The sequence below is a fragment of the Coturnix japonica genome, chromosome Z, assembly GCF_054131305.1.
Source record: "Coturnix japonica strain WE chromosome Z, WE-NBRP24, whole genome shotgun sequence".
Lineage (NCBI taxonomy): Eukaryota > Metazoa > Chordata > Aves > Galliformes > Phasianidae > Coturnix > Coturnix japonica.
The window spans coordinates 49990682-50009351 of record NC_140702.1 but is presented as its reverse complement, the minus strand read 5'-3'; the positions used below and the strand labels follow the sequence as shown (position 1 = coordinate 50009351).

Genomic DNA, 18670 nt, shown 5'->3' with positions numbered 1-18670 from the left:
CAGTTAGATATTTAACTCAAAAATTTTCCAGGTCCTTCCTCCCTTTTTAGTTATAGTTGTGTATGAAAATGGTATCAGCTACTGCAAGGTCAGGGAGAATAGTAATAACAGGGAACATCATTACTATAACCTTTAAAGGTATATGCATACCTTTAAATATCTGAGGATATTTATAGAAGACTCCTTATGTATGAGGAAATGGTTTCTCACATGCTGTTTGAATCTACAGTCCCTTCTACAGCTTCTGCGGGAGGCACGTTTTTATGGAATTAAGTTCTTATCACGGTTAAGGAAAGGTTTGCTACCAGCAGAAAAGGAGACAAAATGTCAGGCCAGATTTACGCTTCCATCTATGAACTTGTACATCACAGGGGTTTGGCAGTTTGAATACAAAAAGTAGAAAGATTATACATATTTGGTCTGTAAATTTGTACTTTTCTTCCACTAATGGATGTCAATTTTATGCTTACACAGAACTTCTTTGAGTGTGCTGTTTACTAACATTTTAAACTTTCCCTCATAGGGTCCCATGATGTTTGTAGCCATGGACAGTGGAATAAAGCAGGGCTCTCAGTGAAAGCCATCAAAGGTCAGTTGTGCAAAGAGATTCTTTCTTTCTAGTAATTTCAAGCAACTCTATCATTTCTGTCATAACTCCGTGTTCCAGATAGATTGAAATTTTACACAAAATAGGCTGTGGAAAAGGGAGGAACTGGCAGCCAGGAGACAAGAGAACAATTAGACACAACTCACTGTCATTTTGGCAGCATTTCAATAATCCAGCACGGCCAGTAAATAACTTAGCTGGGTTCTCAATTGCTAAGAGCTTTCTGATGCATGTTTTACTCATTTTGTATGAAAAGAATCTGGTATGCAAGGAGAAAGACATTTGAAGGACAGGTCTATATTTTGAAGGGCAGACTAAGGTCTACATGTCCATTTTACATTCTAATTGAGTGAGCTTAACATTGCTTAAAATGAAATTTTTAAAAACTTTTTCCATTCTTTGAGCAAAGGGGAAAATTTTTTAGTGTTTGGAAAAAAGTCCAGCCTTTATTCAAAAACAATCTTTGATATCTGACAGTTTCTTATCCTGCCCAGCTACTTTGGGTTGACAAGGAAATGTAAGAGAATGCAAACTCCCTTATAGTCCTCTCTGATGAAATGCACATGAGCACATATACACCTTTATATACCAAATATACATATGAAAATACACAGTCATATTTCTGCATATATGAACAGTGTCTCCATACATACGCTACCAGTCAACAAGCCAGGGACTGAAAGCCACAAACTGATATAATTACTAGATAGCTCCCTTGGCTAAATTTACCTGTTCATTTTTGCACTATCACAAGTGTTTTAACCATTATCCCTGAAGAGATGCTGCACTTTTCCCTTCTTTGTTCCTCCTTTTGCATTAATTGATCCCTTTGTCTAAAATTTCCATCCTAAAGTTTTGTCACTGACCCTTCAGACTCCCACAATATTTATTCATTGGTATTTCCAGAATCTAACTCCCAAACAGAAGTAACTTGTTTTCTCTTGTCCACAGCCTAAGTAGGTCACTGAGATGCGCTTTCATCTATCTTTAGAAGCTAGTTTATCCTGCACAGAACTTCCTAAAAAAGAAACACGAGTGTCTTTAGTACTCTAACCACCTTCATACTCTCCACCCAACGTTTCCAAGAATGGTGCTGTAAATAGTATCAACGTGTCACAGATGACAGAGGGAAAATATGTCCCATTTTCCAGGCCAACCTCCGCTTGGTTGGACAGATGCATGTACACAAACACAGGCATACACACACGCACCACACGCATATTTGGAGAAGGACACCCCCAGAAAGCCAAGGCAAAAGGTAGTCTTGGTTTAATGTGAAGTTCAGTGCATAACCAGTGTGTCAGATGAACTCCAGATTTAGGAGAAGTTCTCCAAGCGATGCTCTCCATACAAACGATGGAATACAAAAATTTGCCAGGGGACAGTTATTAACTTGCATTATGGTGACACTGGAAATGATCTGAGCATTCTCAGGTGCCAATTACTCAGGGAACCTTGGGGACTATTGAAATGAATTCTATGTTTCATTTTAAACAGGGGGATTTGCGCTCTACTTAAGAAACAGAAAAAAGCATAGATTATGACTGTAAAGCTGAATGCACTTTGGAGAGCGGTCAGAGGCTTTTCCTCCCCTGAATTTGCCAGGTAAATATCACTAGGATTAAAACAAAGAAAAAGAATCAATCTCCACCTTCTTGTTACAATACAGAGTGAGGGAAGCCAGGAAATACAGCGCTAAACCTGATGGTACACGGTGTCCTTAGATCACTTGGCCATTGTTTTCTCTCACAGCAGCACATGCTAATGATACAAAGAAGTTTAAAGTTTTTGGCTTTGACTTTTCATGTCACAACCATAATAAATGTGCACATTATTGTTTGTATTGCCATATCCTTCAGATGCACCGCCAATTTCTAGAGCCTGTTCTTGCACAGCCAAGGACAGGACTTTGCCCACAAATAGCCTGGCTGAATTCAATTAAGCATGAGCACCGCCATACAAAATCAGCTGCTAAACAGACACGGTACAACATGTTTATGTTACAAAGATACTGTATGAGTCAAATCTGATTTAAACCACCATTTCTACCACAGGAAGAACAAATATTTTTTGTTCTCCTCTAGCAAATTTCATTCTGCTTTAGACATTTTCATCTTGCATGATCCTAAGTAAGGCATCCTTAATTGCATGTAATTAAAAAAACAACCACAAAATGAATAAAAAAGACAATAAAGTGTTAAACTCGAGAGAAAAGAAAGAAATACAGATGTTTGTTTATTTGTTTTAAGGAATTAAAAAAAAATAAATATGATGAAGAACGAAGATGCAAACTGCAGTGTGGACAATACCCAAGCTTCTCCCTTTTCCCGCTGCCTGCAGCCGCTGAGTCCTGTTACAAAGCCACACAGAACAACTCATTTTGGTGAAGAATTCAGACAGCATCTTTCACATTTCCGTTATGGCACTCCTCCTCTTGGAGACATGGAAAGTTTCCAGGGGTCCTTGGAAGGAGGGTCTCGGAAACGCAAGAGCATGCCAACAAAGATGCCCCCTTCTATTGCTCTTGAGGGCTCCTCATCCCCACCACACAGACTTGAAGATCATAATGATATAGATTCTTCTAGTCTTCCTATGGCTTTTCAACAACCAGCACAGCCAAAGTACAGTTCCCAGATGATTGATCTCTGCAACTTTGGTTTTCAGTTCTATAGATCTCTGGAGCCCTTTGGAGCCAAGTCTATTAAACAAGAACCAGTGAAATCCAATTTGGCATGGCCCAGTAGTCCAGCATTTGTGCAGGCTCCTTATCCTTATTATCCTAAAGTCCATCCTGGCTTAATGTTTCCTTTTATCATGCCCCCAAATCTTCATTTCAGGAACCCTTTTCAGATGAAAAGGCCTCCAGAACCATCATTTCAGAGGGCTGAAGTAAGAGAAAGTGGTGAAAATAAACAGAAAGTGGAGAGAGTAGATGTCAACCTTCAGATAGACGACAGCTACTATGTTGATGTTGGGGGTGAACAGAAACGCTGGCAATGCCCAATGTGTGAGAAGTCCTATACATCCAAGTACAATTTGGTTACCCACATCTTGGGGCACAGTGGCATTAAGCCACATGCTTGCAATCGATGTGGTAAGCTTTTCAAGCAACTGAGCCACTTGCACACTCATATGCTAACTCACCAGGGCACCAGGCCACATAAATGCCAGGTGTGCCACAAGTCTTTCACTCAAACCAGTCACCTTAAGAGACACATGATGCAGCACAGTGACATCAAGCCTTACAACTGCAGGATCTGTGGAAGAGGCTTTGCCTATCCTAGTGAGCTGAAGGCGCATGAGTCTAAGCACGAGAGCGGCCGAGAGAACATTTGTGTGGAGTGTGGTCTGGACTTCCCCACGCTGGCTCAGCTGAAGAGACACTTAACAACCCACCGTGGCCCAATACAATACAATTGCACTGAATGCGATAAGACCTTCCAGTACCCAAGTCAGCTGCAAAACCACATGATGAAGCACAAAGACATTCGTCCATATATCTGCACTGAGTGTGGCATGGAGTTTGTGCAGCCCCACCACCTCAAACAGCACTCTCTAACTCACAAGGTAAGCCATCACATGTTGAATTCTCACCTTGTGTCACACACAAGCCCAGGGACTACAGATTCCTAAAAATAAGTCCACCTCCTTGAAAAGTGGGTAACCAGCCTATAAAGTCTCATGCAGGCCTTCTGCCAGCAGTAGAATTTCATGCAGAACATATGTCCCAAGTAGTACTGGCATCAGCATAAGATAGATAATTTTGTCAGACTTAAGAAAGTATGTGCAAAAACATTTCGTTACAGACAAGAGTACAATTAAGACACCTGCATTACTTCCCACAGTTCTACTCTCTCTGTTTCTGGGTTTTACCTTCAGAATGAGCATCTGTAGAACAGCATTTTGCAGATCTATCTAACCTCAAAAAAATTTACCAGAAATTTTCCTCTGAAAAACATGCATCTATCTTTGCTTCCCCTAATTGGGAAGTAGGAGGATATGCAGTAGGATGTGTGTGCGCAGCAGAAGAATGTGTATTACTCATCCAATTTTGCAGCGTCATTGTAACAAGACACGTAGGGGGAAAAGACCCAAGAAAAATCCCCAATTGTGCATAAGTTACCCAGAAGGCTACTTAACGAAAGTGGACAAGAGGACTGTAATCCCAGCCCATCTGCATCAAGTGACAGTCTTACCACAGCTGTAAGGAATGACAACTATTTCAGTTCAGATCGGGAACAAGCTCTGAGAAACATCCAGAAAAATCCCTTTAAAAATAGGAAATACGTAAGTGTTCCATTCAAGAATGTCTGTAATTAGGTTATCCACCTTTATAAAAATACAGTAAAGGAAAATTAAAAATCCACATATTTTATAAAAATATACTTCCGGTTCTGAATGTCTTTTCCTTTAACACTTAAATTTTGGATTTTGTACAAAAAGCATTAAAAACACAGAAAGCTACAATGTTTTAATTGTACAAACACATTTTCTCTTAAAAAAACCCCTCAGCCTCTACTTCCACATTTGCTGTTACTATATCTACTCTTGCTGGATGCTCCTTAGATTTACTATACTAAAATCTACTTAATTTAAAACTTGTTTGTTTATTTTGTTTGGTTTTGTTCTGTTTATGTCATGGGAAATGCAATACCCTTCAGCCTTCAGAGAGCTTCTGCTTCTTTGTCCACAGCTGCAGGTGGATTCAGCTGCAAACACAATTAACAGCAGTTAGCTGCCCAAACACATCCTTGAATCAGATAGCTTGATGCTTAGAATTGCTGGGCATGTTCACAGCTTCAGCTTTGCAATTATCTTTGTGAAAACCACTGACTGGCACAAAAGTGACTGACATTTAGAATCTTCTTTGTAATGAGTTCTATGGGAAGTAATAATTGCTCTTGGCACTGCGCTAGCAAATTTTCACTATCTGCAACAAAGTTAAACTCTTGAGGTGTTTCATGGTAAATTCATTGGTTTTTGTAATATCTAAATGACTCATAGGAGCTGGTGGTTAGAGAACGTATTTCTGACCAAGAATACTGGATCGCATATCAGTGAATTGGTTGCATGGTGTAGAGGCTGTTATAAATGCTCTGCAAGCACAAGCTAAAGCAGGGACACTCCATTAGGGTTGGTGTAAATTGCACAGAGTTAAAAATATTTTTTCTTCATTAAATATAATACGTAGAGCTTTGTTTGGTTATCTTATCATTTATTTCAGCTTATTTTCAATAGCTCTCTGCAAAACGGGAGTAGTTCTTAGCTTGAAGCCAGTGATATTCAGTTACCATAGCCAAACATTTTTTTGATCTCTTAAGTGGTTAACTTTTACTTTTGGTCCATAGATGTGCACATTTGACCAGTGCTTCACATAAGCAGTAGAGAAGGACAGAGAAGCTCTGCTACTACATCTCGCTGACATGCAAATTTAAAGATGGAGACAAAACTCCTAATTTTATTGCACTTAGATGTTGTTTTCCATCTCTGCTTCTCAGATTCTTGCAAGAATTTGCCAAGAAAAAGAGCAGTAAACATAAGCATATACTGCTTGAACAAATGATGTTAAAGGCAAAATAATGTATTACCTGCTTCGCTAATCCAGAATCAATAATTCATATACTGCCATACTAAAGATGAAATAACTTAGAAACTGTTCAATCTACTGTTTTTTCTTCTTTTCTTTCAGGGTGTGAAAGAGCACAAGTGTGGAATCTGTGGCCGGGAGTTTACTCTGCTGGCCAACATGAAGAGACATGTCCTGATCCACACCAATATCAGAGCCTATCAATGCCATTTGTGCTTCAAGAGCTTTGTGCAAAAGCAGACTCTCAAGGCACACATGATTGTTCACTCTGATGTCAAACCCTTTAAATGCAAGGTGAGTGTATTTCCTTTGTGGCAGAGACATAGTAGCATAAAATGATCTGCTTTCCATTCTTGATCCAGGCTCTGCTTAGGCAGCACAAAAAGAATGGATCTAAATTTCTGTGATTTGCTTCCTTCCCCTCCAGTATCTGTAACTTTAATCCTGAAGTATTGTTTCCCACATAGTGAGCATATAGATGCCACCACAGCTTAAGGGCAACAAACACACCTGACCATTGTCCACAACAACCATCCAATCTGAAGTCTGAGTACTTCAGTTCTTAGCAGCTTCAAGCACTGAATAAACACGCAGATCAGGCTGGGGCCTCCACAGAGGACCATGGAAAAGCAGCAACCTGGACTTCACACAGCGATGCTGTGCAATAGTTCAGGGAAGAACTGAGCAAAAATCACAGCTATACAGAACTGCAGAAGGTATTTGAATGGGTCAAATGTAGTCACCAGACTGAAATTCAAGGCAGGGCATTAGTATCTTAGCAAACCCAATATCAGACTCTACATCTATTATTTTTACTTATTTTCTGGTCCATTATTAGAATCATACCTTATAAAGGCAGAGATTGAGGGTTTTACACCTGCTTTGATCTGCTCTAAGAGGGCAGTAAATAAGGAGAGGAGCATATTATCCAGTTTATGTGTAAGTAACAGAAGATTGATCTGGAAAAAATTTCTAGAACACTTTCATCCAACATCTTTATGGAATTAAATATTTTCTGAAATGGACTCTCTCTTTCAAAAGCAGATCTAGATGAAAAAAATTGACTGGAATTATTTTGTCTTGAAAAGTGTAGAACTTTGAAATGTTATATGAAATTATTGCTTTCAGTGACAGTTTTAATAAGAAAATATCAAAATTAGTACTTTTGAACTCATTTTTTTCTTGGATAACATCGAAGTACTTCATTTCAAAGATTTTCAGTGTCAACATTTTGTTACATTTCAAATGCAATTTAAACATGTACATTTTAAAATGCTATTTTGTATACTAGCACTTAACCTATGTTGAGAAAATGGCTTTTCAATATTACTATCAATATCCAAATACTGTAAAATAATTACTCATCTACTGAAAAGCCTGTGTAGTTCCATGTCAAGTCCGCTGGAGTCTTTTTTCCTCTGAACACACCTGCAACCCTGCCTTCATTCCCTTTTGGTCAAAGTCATCCTCTACCCTTCAAATTTCAGAAAAGAAACTCGATTGTTTGATCAGGTGTTCTGAATGCAGTACAGTGAATCCATGCTACTTCAGAGACAGGTGTAGAGTAGCTGGAAGCTTGTGTTCCTGGTAGGAAAATGCTATTTAAACTTGGAATGCTAACAGTGTGAGCCAGGAATTGGGCTACCAGCAGTTTACTTTCAAACCAGTAACAAAAGCTCTTTAGGAACAACTGTTTTTCTTCTTTTTAATTTTTATTTGTTTGTTTGTTTGTTTGTTTTACTTCACCATCACTCAACATTTCTAGGAGAAAAGAAACTACAAGTACAATGAAACAGTATGTACTTTGGCTAATGGGGTATGAATCAATATTAATGACCCTAAGTGGACTGGAGATCATAACAATTAGCAAAGGGAGAACAAATGTTTGCTCTTTGGCGCTAGGAACATCCCTAGTCTCACTGGCAGAGCCTTTGAAGGTCTCACAAGTTTCTCTGGCTGGCATTCAGAGGGTTAAGGCAATGACCAGATAGCAGCCTTTTGGCACCAAGCTCCTCCTCAGCAGAAGGAAGGATATAGCTGTATGAACAGCCTGCTTAACAATGGCTCACATGTCCCCAGGGAACCGCCTGCAAATAGATTTCATCTTGCTTTCTCTTGTACTTTTCAAAGCTTCCTGTTTTCTCACGGTCCTTTTGGACAGTTTACAGTCTTTCTCCCTCTCCCTCTCTCTTTGAGGAAAGGAACACCCTTCTTATGAAGGGGAAAAAAAAAAATAAAGAAGAATGCAAGGGAAAGAGAGCACAGCAGTAGCCTTTCTACTTTACCACGTGCAGTGGTTTTCTTTACCTTTTTCTCACAGCAAAGAAAACACTATGCTTTCCTATGTGTCTAATCACAGCTAAGCACAGACTCCCTGAAAAGAGGGAGTAGCAAATAGTTGTCCCTTCTGTTTCCTCACCCAGCTGAACCTGGATCTGTGTTTCATTTTTCTCTGAAGAATGAACATCCCCATAGCTTCTGAAGGCCTGGGACCATGCTTTCTTCTTATCTGTTTTAAACAAAACTGCAGAAGAGTTCTGAAGGGGCTGCTCCAAATGGTGTATCAGTGCTCACTGTGACTGTCAAAGGATGATTCTCTGAAATTTAAAATTCCTTCTTGTACAGAAGTTAATAATGTTCCTTATCAGCAATAAGGAATGTGATGAAGCTTTCTCACATGCAGCCAGCAAAATAACAATTGCAGCAGATATTTTGAACTTGCTGCTGTAATTACACAGTTAAAGGTGAGCCTAAACAGTTTTGGTTTACAACTGCAGATCAAAATATATTCTTTCTATGTATGAAGGAGTGTACTTGTTTTGGATGAACTGGATCCTGCCCTTGACTGGAAGCCATCTTCTGTGAGAATTAGTCTCTGTGTCCATCTGGTGTTGCTTTTTCAGAAGTGTCAGTCTACACTGCTTTTACCCATTGCATGTATGGTTTTAGACCAGGAGTTTAAACCAAAGAAAAGATAAGTACTTTGGGAAAAAAACAAAGCACACTGACAAATGTAGAAGGGTGCTACTTCATGTAGTGGTTTAGGAAGACAAAATGTGTTGTTGATCTGAGTCAGCATTTCTAACACACTGAAGCCCAGACAGTGCATCAAAATGTGTTCAGAAGACTTACAACTGATGTCGTTCTTTTTGGGATGAGAACGTTATTTTATCTGAACTGGAGAGTCTAAAATAAGGCCCACAAATAACCATGCTATTCCTGTTATCTCTATGTCTTCCACATGAGCTATCCATCCATCTGAATGCTCAGATTCTGTGTTGCATTCTTTTCCGTGGTTTTGGATCATCAGTGCTCTCATCCCTGTCTCACAGAGGAAGTAAACTTCCTAGTTTGGTTGCATCTTCCTAGTTTGATCTGCAGATCCAGTCCGTTGTGTGTTAGTGAATCTCACCTCGCACTGCCTTGCTGTCTTCCAGTACATGAGCCTTTGAACTGCTCCCTTCATGCTCTGAATCATGGGCATTCATCTGAAATTTCTCTTGTCTCTTTTGAAAGGGATCTCACACATCTCACCTCTGGTACCATTTCTTCGTGTCTTCAGACAAGACTTCAGGACAAGAAGAAATTACACATCCCTAAGATTATGCAGGACTTTAGGAAATGGAAAACCTACCTTTTTTTTTCAGAGAAACAAAAATATTATACTGTAAGGGAATAGCCCTTAGGAAGTTGCCTTGCTAGAAAGAAATGGTGCTACTAGACACATTTTAATACTCAGTAGTCTATAAAGGCACAGATTTGTGTGAATCTGGCCAATAGCCTGTTGAATCAGATTTTCCTCTAATATCAATACAGAAGGAGAAGACCTAGCCATCAGAAAGAAAAAGCTGCTGAGAACATAGCTCAGACAGAATAGAAGCAGATAGCCAGAGGCTTTCTGCTGGGAAGTGTTAGAGAAGAATTATTACTGATGTTCTTATAGGCAGAGAAATATTGATACGTTATAGGCTGTTGAAGAAGCTGTCAATATCTGCTCTTCTTAGGATTTTTCTGTGCTGCTCAGTGCATCTTCTCCTCTTTGATCTTCAAGGTCTTTTCCAATCTGGGTAATTCTATGATTCTATGATTCTATTCTTTCCTCACAGCACATTCAGAAGGTGTTTTGGTGCTTTCATTTCCCTGAATATAATTCATTAGGTACATTCACTTTCTTAGAACACAGTGGAGAGACAGTTTTCATTCCTGAGGGGATGGATGGCCAGTCATCATCAGATATCTTACTTTTACAAATTCCTAACTCATTTTCAGCAGCTTTTTTTTTTTTTTTCTGTGCACTTTCTCTGGGAACATCTTGTTGATAAGTTTATTAGCTGGAATATGTTATTAAAATCATTGAGAGAAATAATGCATCTGAAGTAAAAATCACCTTAAAAGCAAATGAGTGTTTCCAGAATTTTTCTTTTTGAAGTATTCCATCAGTTCTGCTTGTTTACAAAAATGAGTACTCTTCAAAATTTTTACATCAGCAAACTGCTTTTCCATTTTGGTTTCAAGAGCAAAGATTGCGCTGCTGCTTCACTGAAAATCATTTCACCACCTCAGTTCCATCCAAGGATTCAAAAGTCAGATTAGACCAAAAGTTTTGTGGAGCCTCATTAATTGCTTTTTAATCATTTTCTGCCAAATAAGTACTGTGCTTGATAAAATTCCTGCAAACCAGTTATAGTGACTATGTCTTGTATAGTAACAAAGATGGTGGTAAGATTATTTGGACAGTAATATTATTTGTCTAAAATCAGTGGGGGAAAGAAAAGAAAAGGAGTAGGAAGCAAACACAGAATTTTACATAGGACGGAAATAGCTGCTTGAACGTGAATAAAATTATAAATCCTATCAAGGAAAGACAAGAAGACAAGTAAGGCAAGAAGTTAATAGTACTGATGTCAAACTCCCATGTCTTGAGACTACACTTGATTTATAAGGGATGGAACTACAAAAGGCTCATCTAGAAAAACAACAATGAAAAAAATTCTTTATTGTTTCATCAAAGGGAAACCTGTAGGATCAATAGCTCAGTTGACAGGAACACGCTTCGGGGAAAGCTGAGTCATTCTTATGGCCCCATGCCTGTTTAAATTCCAGCTTACTCACCAGAGACATCAAAATACAGAAACTGGTAAACAAAAGATGAGAAAATCAAAGACAACAGGGAGAGAAAGAGGCAAAAAAAAAAAAAGGAATTGTTTTTTTCCCCAGCTTTAGGCAAAATGTGCAGTCACTTCCAATACACTAAAGGAGAAGTGATATTCTGTTTGACTGTTCCAAAGAAACTTCTCATTTAATTATGTTTTCCCATCTCTGCCTGGTATTACTTTTGAATAAAGGATAGCTTTATAAACTATAAACAAAATAGTTCACTGGGATAGAAAGTTATAATTTCATTGAAGTCTAGAGCCTTTCAGGTTTCATGCTTAACTCTCTCCACTTCTTACAACACTCCCCAATTGTAAGTAACCCACGACCATCTCTTAGTCACCATTTACTAAAAGTGATAGCAAAACAGAAAGCCCTTGAGAAATCACATTAAACCGTACATACTTCTCTGTAGACTTTCACTCATAACATAAGCTGCAGCCAGAAGTTGCCATGGCGTATGCTGGGAAAGATACGTTCTATTTGCTTTTAAAAATATTAGCCTTGGAAATTCTCTGACAAACTAATTAGTTTCATTTTATGTTGTTGTTTTGTTCTGTTTTTGCTTTTTGACAGTTGTGTGGAAAAGAGTTTAACCGAATGCACAATTTAATGGGACACATGCACTTGCACTCAGACAGTAAGCCCTTCAAGTGCCTCTACTGTCCCAGCAAATTCACCTTGAAGGGGAACCTAACCAGGCACATGAAAGTCAAACATGGGGTCATGGAAAGAGGATTTCATTCTCAAGGTAATTTTTATGAGCAAAGTTATTCTCTGAAAGGTTTGGCATATGCATATCCATAATCTTACATGGGTCTTTCCTACAGGCAGACCAATGCTACTGTAAGAGATGGAATCCTGTAAGCCTGGGAGTTTGTTATTAACTATCTAAATTACCTCTGTGCTACAGATCAGAACTGCCCAAGACAGCAATTCTGTTCTCTGAGACCTTTCAAACAAGATTTCTTATGACATAGAGGTTACAGACGGAGGAGGAGGAGTAGTTGGAGAAAAAATTAGATGGTAATGACAAGAAAGTCATTTTGGCATACTAACTTGCCATTTTCAGATGACAGGGAGAATGCAATCAGTAGCGCTAAAGCAAAGGATTTATCAAGTCATAGCAAATGTTCTGTACTTATGCTCACAAGCTCCATCACTACAGAAAAGGTGGAATATCAACAGCCCTGCAATGCTGCTCCTCGTATGCAGGTATCCCTGACACACAAGCGATAGTGAGCGAGTGTGCACTCAGTTTTAAGTTGTCTAGTTTGTATGTTTCCTCTTACATTTGAGGTATGTCCATGTGGTTTTAAATATGGAGATGAACCATAAATCCATTCAAAGCTGACAGAAGCAAAAAAATCTGGAAATTTTCACAGGTCTTGCTTGTGGTTTATTGGATTCCTGGCTAGAGTGGAAATGGATGCCCATGTAGCTCTATATCTGGGAGCCTTTCTACTCAAGACACATTTATTCTGTGCTATACTGATGAATGCAAAGGCCACAAGCTCAAGTTCACATTACAGAGACACATAAATGAGAGAGGACAATCTTCCCTTATTTTAAAGTATATGGAGCTCTGACCACTCAGGCAGAATCTTCCACCACGTACACACACATTTCATAAAATCAACCTTATGTGCACAAGTGATAGTGCTATCCAAAGAACTGATGGAATTAGGAAGGACTGTTTGGAGAATTTTGGTATTAACGGTGTTTGCTTATAGTTTCTGGAGAAATAATTTTTTGTTTAGAGTTTCTGGATAAATAATTCTATCACAGGTAATATTTCACAGTGTTCCTCAAAGTCAGGCTTTAATGCAACCTAACACATATGGGAAACACATCTTCTAATGATATTTGGCATGAAACGTTCAAAGATTCTAACTAGTAATGGGATAAATGGCTCTCTTCTTTCCCTTTAGTCACCTACAGCACTGTGCAAGTTACACAATTACTTGTAATTGAAGACAGCCTAAGTGCTTTTCAGTGTACAGAGATTCTTCAGCCCTTGAGGCTTATCTGACAGGAGACAATTTGTAAGGGCTGCCACCTGCTCATGAGCCATTTTAATGAACACAACACAGTTGCAAAGCAGCAGCTGCATCTAGTGAGGCTGCATAAATCCCACAGACGCCGGATCAAATTACTAAGAGGAAAAAAAATATCCAAGCAAATAAAACAGCTTCTATCACAGATTTTTGCTGTTGAGTGAAATATTCATCTCTGTAGTGTCACCTTTGTTTAAATTAAGATGGACTATGCCTATAATATCTGAATTTTCCTCTGTAAATCCTGATGGTCAGAGCACATTTTGAGTCCACTGTTGCCTCCGGGGCAATGTCTGGGTTTCTAACAAAGAGGAGCCTCTCTGACAAATATTAAGACAAAACAGACAAAGGACCACACTCAGACTTACACTTAGCAGCTCAAAATCAACATTTGATTATGATGATTTCCTCAAGCTGAAGGACATAGAACATTTCAGTGACATTGGATAAGAGTGGAAAAGTCAGTGAGAGATGAAGTTTTAGACTGATGGAACAGTGTTGTATTCTCTCTTTATAGTAATATCTTTGAACAAGAATCTGCAGAACAACCACATTAAAACATTTTAAATCTCTTCCACTCTTCTGGAAAGAAAAAAGAAAAAAGAAAAAAAAAACAACAAAAAAACCCAACAAAATACAAAAACTGGAACTTTGATTATGGCATGTGATGGTTTAGATCAAAGCCTTTGCTAAAAAAATAGGAAGAAGGAAGTGGGTAGGTTCACTGGCAAAAAATAGTTTACAAGAGGCCAGACACTTCACTTTTATTCCTAGCTCTCTCTCAAATGTCTGGCATGTACAGCAAAATGTTATGTGTGTCCTGACCTGGCTGCGAGGTAAATACAATAGTACTCTTTTAACAGTATCTCAAAGGAGATGTAAACATTAAAGGGCTCAGAGATAGCTGAGTGGAAGACAAAGGTAAAACATTAAACAAAAGCCATCTCAGGCTTTATGTTTTAACCATGTACTGTATAGAAGCATTTGCTGTATGTAAATTGTTTCTTTTCTCCCTCCTTGAAACACTGCAAGGTTTTGGAAGAGGGAGAATTGCTCTGTCCCAGACAAACGTGTTGAGAAGCTTGGAACAGGAAGAGCCCTTTGATCTTTCCCAGAAAAGCCAAGGGAAGGGGATCTCATTTCATTCGGATGGTGAGAGTGCCAAGGGAAGCTCATGCCAAGAAGAAGAGGAAGACAACTGCTATGAGGCAGAGCAGTACAGCCCTGGTGTTTATCATCATGACAACAACAAGTTGTACGTTCCTCAAGATCTGTCTGGAAAACCACAGTGCATGATGAAGGGCCTCAGAGAGTCCTACTGCAGTGAGAAGGAAGAAATGTTAAGTGAGGGAGGACTGGAGAAGAGAGTAGTAGGGGATTCCAACAACCAGGAGAGCCCAGCAGAGACAGACCTTGCAAACAACAAGGAGCACCTGAGCTTTAGAGCCTTTGAAAAGGCCAGTCTGGGGCATTCTCTCTCTGATTATTTGTATTTCAAGCACAGGAGCAAGAGTCTGAAAGAATTACTGGAAAGAAAAATGGAAAAACAGACAATGCTTATAGGCATTTAAATGGACGTTTTAAAACAGCTGAAAAATGAGAAACAGATAGCTTTGAGCATGAACTGTAATTTACCAAAGCCTGGAATTTTTTAGTAGTCTTTACAAGTGAACAAGCCCAAACAATAAAAATATATTGAAGTAAAAAACATACATGAAAAGAATAAAGCAGTCCACAGAGATCACAAAACGCAATAGATTTTGAACTATGAGATTTTTATCCACTTGGTATACAAGCAGATGATAGGGTGGGTACAGAAGTTTATTTTCCTCTATCTGGTATTGGGGATGCTATATGTTACACTCAGTTTTCTAGTTATCAGAAAAAAAAATAAAGTACTCTAGTATTTCATTTATTATCTGACTAAATATATTAGACAGCGTCTAACCACAGGTCTCAAAAAATCTGAAAATACTGAACATTTCATGCCATAAGCAAGAGAACTGTTAAAGATGGTGAGCATAAAAATGCCATCCATCTCAGATCACTTCATATACTACTGTGATTTACATTGAGGAATGGGGAAAAAATTACGAAGAAATGCTAACATTTCATCTTGTGAGACAACAAAGTGCAAAAGTGTAAGGCTTTGGAAAGGCTGGAATTTCTTATGGTTGCAGAAGCTTCTTCTCTGGCAAAAGGACTGCCTGTGTTTTGACGTGTTTCATTTAGTATGGAAGCATTCAGCTGATCTTCAAATGAAATGGCATGGACCGCGTTGACATTTTGTTCTAATGTCTGCTCACACCAATACACTTAATGAGCAGCAGCTCGTAGCATTTGCAAGTATTGCTGTAATTACACATAAAACAAAGAGAGTAATTTCATTGAGAAAATGATGTAATTTTGCTGTTTCTCTTCCAGTTTATCTTGGCAAGATATGATTTTTAAAATACAAAGCCCAATCAGATTTTATTTTGGAAGGGATTCCAGAAAAGAGACTAGTAAGGGTGAAGCAATACTTCACAAAGAAAGAGCTTTTTTTTTTATTTTCTCTTATCTGAGTCAGAATTTTTCCCTCATTAACACAGCTTGACCAGTGAGCTCCTGGCCTTTCAGAATAATTCCACTCATGCTGTTTTAATGAGTCATTCCCAGCTTTTTATTCTGATTCAGATTCATGCAATTATATGTTCATTATAAAGATGCTAGAAGCACCTTTAAGCACACTCCATCAATAGCATTTTTTGGCCAGCACCTTGAATCCTACATCTTCAGCATACAAGACTAGTGGGCCCAAGCCATACTGTTACTTAGAGGAAATAAAGATTTTAAAAATCATTTAATTATTCCAGTATAATTTTTGGAAATTACAGCTCAATAGGTTAAACTCCTTTAAATACGGTATTTCATTTCCAAATACTGTCACCTTCTTCATTTCCCTACCAATATTTTAATTTGAAATACCTTGTTATCATGCTCGATGTTTATTATGTAGGTAACTCCAAAAGTAATGCCTTCTGTTTTTATTTATTTTTCTATGGAAACCCCAAAAGATACAAAGAGCAAAATAACACAATTCTGTAGAAAAAAATTCTCAGCTACAAAAGACTGTTTTCTGGCATAGTCAGCACCACTGGCTATGCATTTTCATCAGCAATGAACATGATCCTTCATGTCAAGCTCATAACAATCTGCACCGGTGGAGATGGCCTGCTCTTGCCATCACCACTGCTGAAACTCACCACCCACTACCTCATTGTGCTCACATCCACTGTTTGGTATCCATAAACATTCAGCAAACATCAGTGAATGTCAGTGGGTGCCATTTTTTTCATCATGGAGGAATTCAGTGACACACCTTTGCTTCATACATACCTCCATGTCAGGTGTTATTCTGTCAGAGTGCCCCTCTGCTGCTATGTGTCATATGGCAACAAGATGCCATGGGATGTTGGTGGGAAGGCTCAACCTCTATTGTCATACCACCAAAGTACATCTCTGATGTCACGGGCCAACATAACATAGGAGGTATTACTTTTGGAGAAGTTATATTAAATATGAAGTCACATATGTGTGGCTTACTAATACAAGAAGCATGTTGCTGCAGCTCTCTGCTATTATAAGAAACCTCTCATGTTACAGAAGGAATAATTCTCACACCAGTTAATCAGCAATCACAAAGCAACTGTACTTCTTTAGAATACAAAACTGTGCTTGTATAGGCTGAGGCTGTAGGAGGTGGTTCTATTTTTCAGTGTTCAGACCTGGCATAATAAGAGTTCTGAATGACTAGGAGAATAAGCTGTTGGTGTAAGAAGTTTATCAGTACTTTTCACTCCTCTAAGTATAATTAACCATAGTTGATGTACAGAGTTTTTAAAAATAAAGAGGATATATAAAATTGACGTGGAATGTAGGTGACTTCAGGACTAGTCTGAATGATGTCTTTCAAAATAAGGGTATTTTTTGGATGTTTTATCATATATGTTTTTTATGTTTTTTCATATACATCCAACTTGTTTCTTGCTTCAAATGCAAGATAACTCCTCTTTAAAGTAAAATGTGTACAGCTGCTTTCTTTCTTGGAAAACAGGAGAAGTGATCAGTCAGAAATTCAATGTAATCAGTTGTCTCTTAGAAAAGGGAAAAATGACAGTTACCTTCCTGGTAATGTCTTGCTTCTACCAGATGGAAGTTTCAGCCAACAGCTGAGTACCACAAACTCTTGGAAATATCTCTGTCAAGCTGATACACTTCAATTCCACTTCTGCAGCCACAACAGTTCCTATAATTACATGAATAAGCAAGAGATCAGGAACATGGCTGCAGTTCCTATATTTTTTTTTCTTTAATGCAACTTATATAACTTGTATATTTATATAATTTGCTAAACATATACATGCAGAAAGTAAAAGAATACCCAGAATGGCAATGCTGTTTGGGATTAATTTGTACCATACATCACTTTTCCTGCATTCTTCCTAGAAAGTGGAGAATATTCCATTACAGTGAGACTTGGAGAATGTGCCCAGTCCCACAGTCACCCTAAGCTCATTCACAAGCACCTCAGGCTAACTCATGTTAGAGCAGTAAATAATTTGTTTAAAAACTCAAGTCGCAGGTCAGAGGAATCACAAACAAAAGCAATACTGAAATAAAGAGACAAGTGTCAAATGACCCGTGCTAAGGGATTAGGAGGTGGCAACTCTCCATGCTGCAGAATGTAATGTAGCTGAGTTTAAGACACTTGTTATAAAGAGGCCTCAAGGGACAAATTATAAGTGAAATAACAGCCTTCATTGTGAAGCACCTTGCTTGTCAAATGTAAGTTATTTTCACACTATTTACATTGGCACCATTCTGGGAACAGACAGTAACAGCCTTTGCTTTTTAATAGCTTTGGAAATGCTTTATAGAAGTTTACTCTCATAATGAAGCTATTTCCCATCTCTAGATTTTGAGGGATTAACTTCCTTGTTTTCTCTGAATAGAGGCCTGGTAATCCTGCAGAGACATTTTCTGTGTCCTGACCCTGGAACAATCTTTTTCTTTCTTTTTTTTTCTTTTTTTCTTTTTTTTTTTTTTTCTTTTCTTTACTGCTTCCTAAAAAGAGTCTATCTACTCTCTTTTTGCAATATTGTAGACCAAAAAAATGCTTGTATCTCACTCTTCTCTGCTACTTGAACTTTCAGCTTTGATACAATAATAAATTAAGGCCCAGTCTTCGTCACATGTATCACATCCATTTAGTTTTCCTGCATT

General features: G+C 38.3%; 1 protein-coding gene across 2 annotated transcripts in view; it reads left to right on the top strand.

Moving 5' to 3' along the window:
* The window catches only part of ZNF366 (zinc finger protein 366), a 33478-nt gene extending 16154 nt beyond the window's left edge, over nucleotides 1-17324 (top strand). The window contains exons 2-7 of one of the 2 annotated variants that reach the window (XM_015848875.2): nucleotides 524-589; nucleotides 2105-2212; nucleotides 2857-4174; nucleotides 6297-6488; nucleotides 11925-12099; nucleotides 14438-17324. In XM_015848875.2, the coding sequence (XP_015704361.2) occupies nucleotides 2876-4174; nucleotides 6297-6488; nucleotides 11925-12099; nucleotides 14438-14976 (2205 nt within the window). In that variant the 5' untranslated portion in view covers nucleotides 524-589; nucleotides 2105-2212; nucleotides 2857-2875 and the 3' untranslated portion in view covers nucleotides 14977-17324. The remainder of the gene's footprint in view (nucleotides 1-523; nucleotides 590-2104; nucleotides 2213-2856; nucleotides 4175-6296; nucleotides 6489-11924; nucleotides 12100-14437) is intronic. The other variant, XM_015848874.3, reaches the window with a different exon arrangement.
* Nucleotides 17325-18670: the final 1346 nt, after the last annotated feature.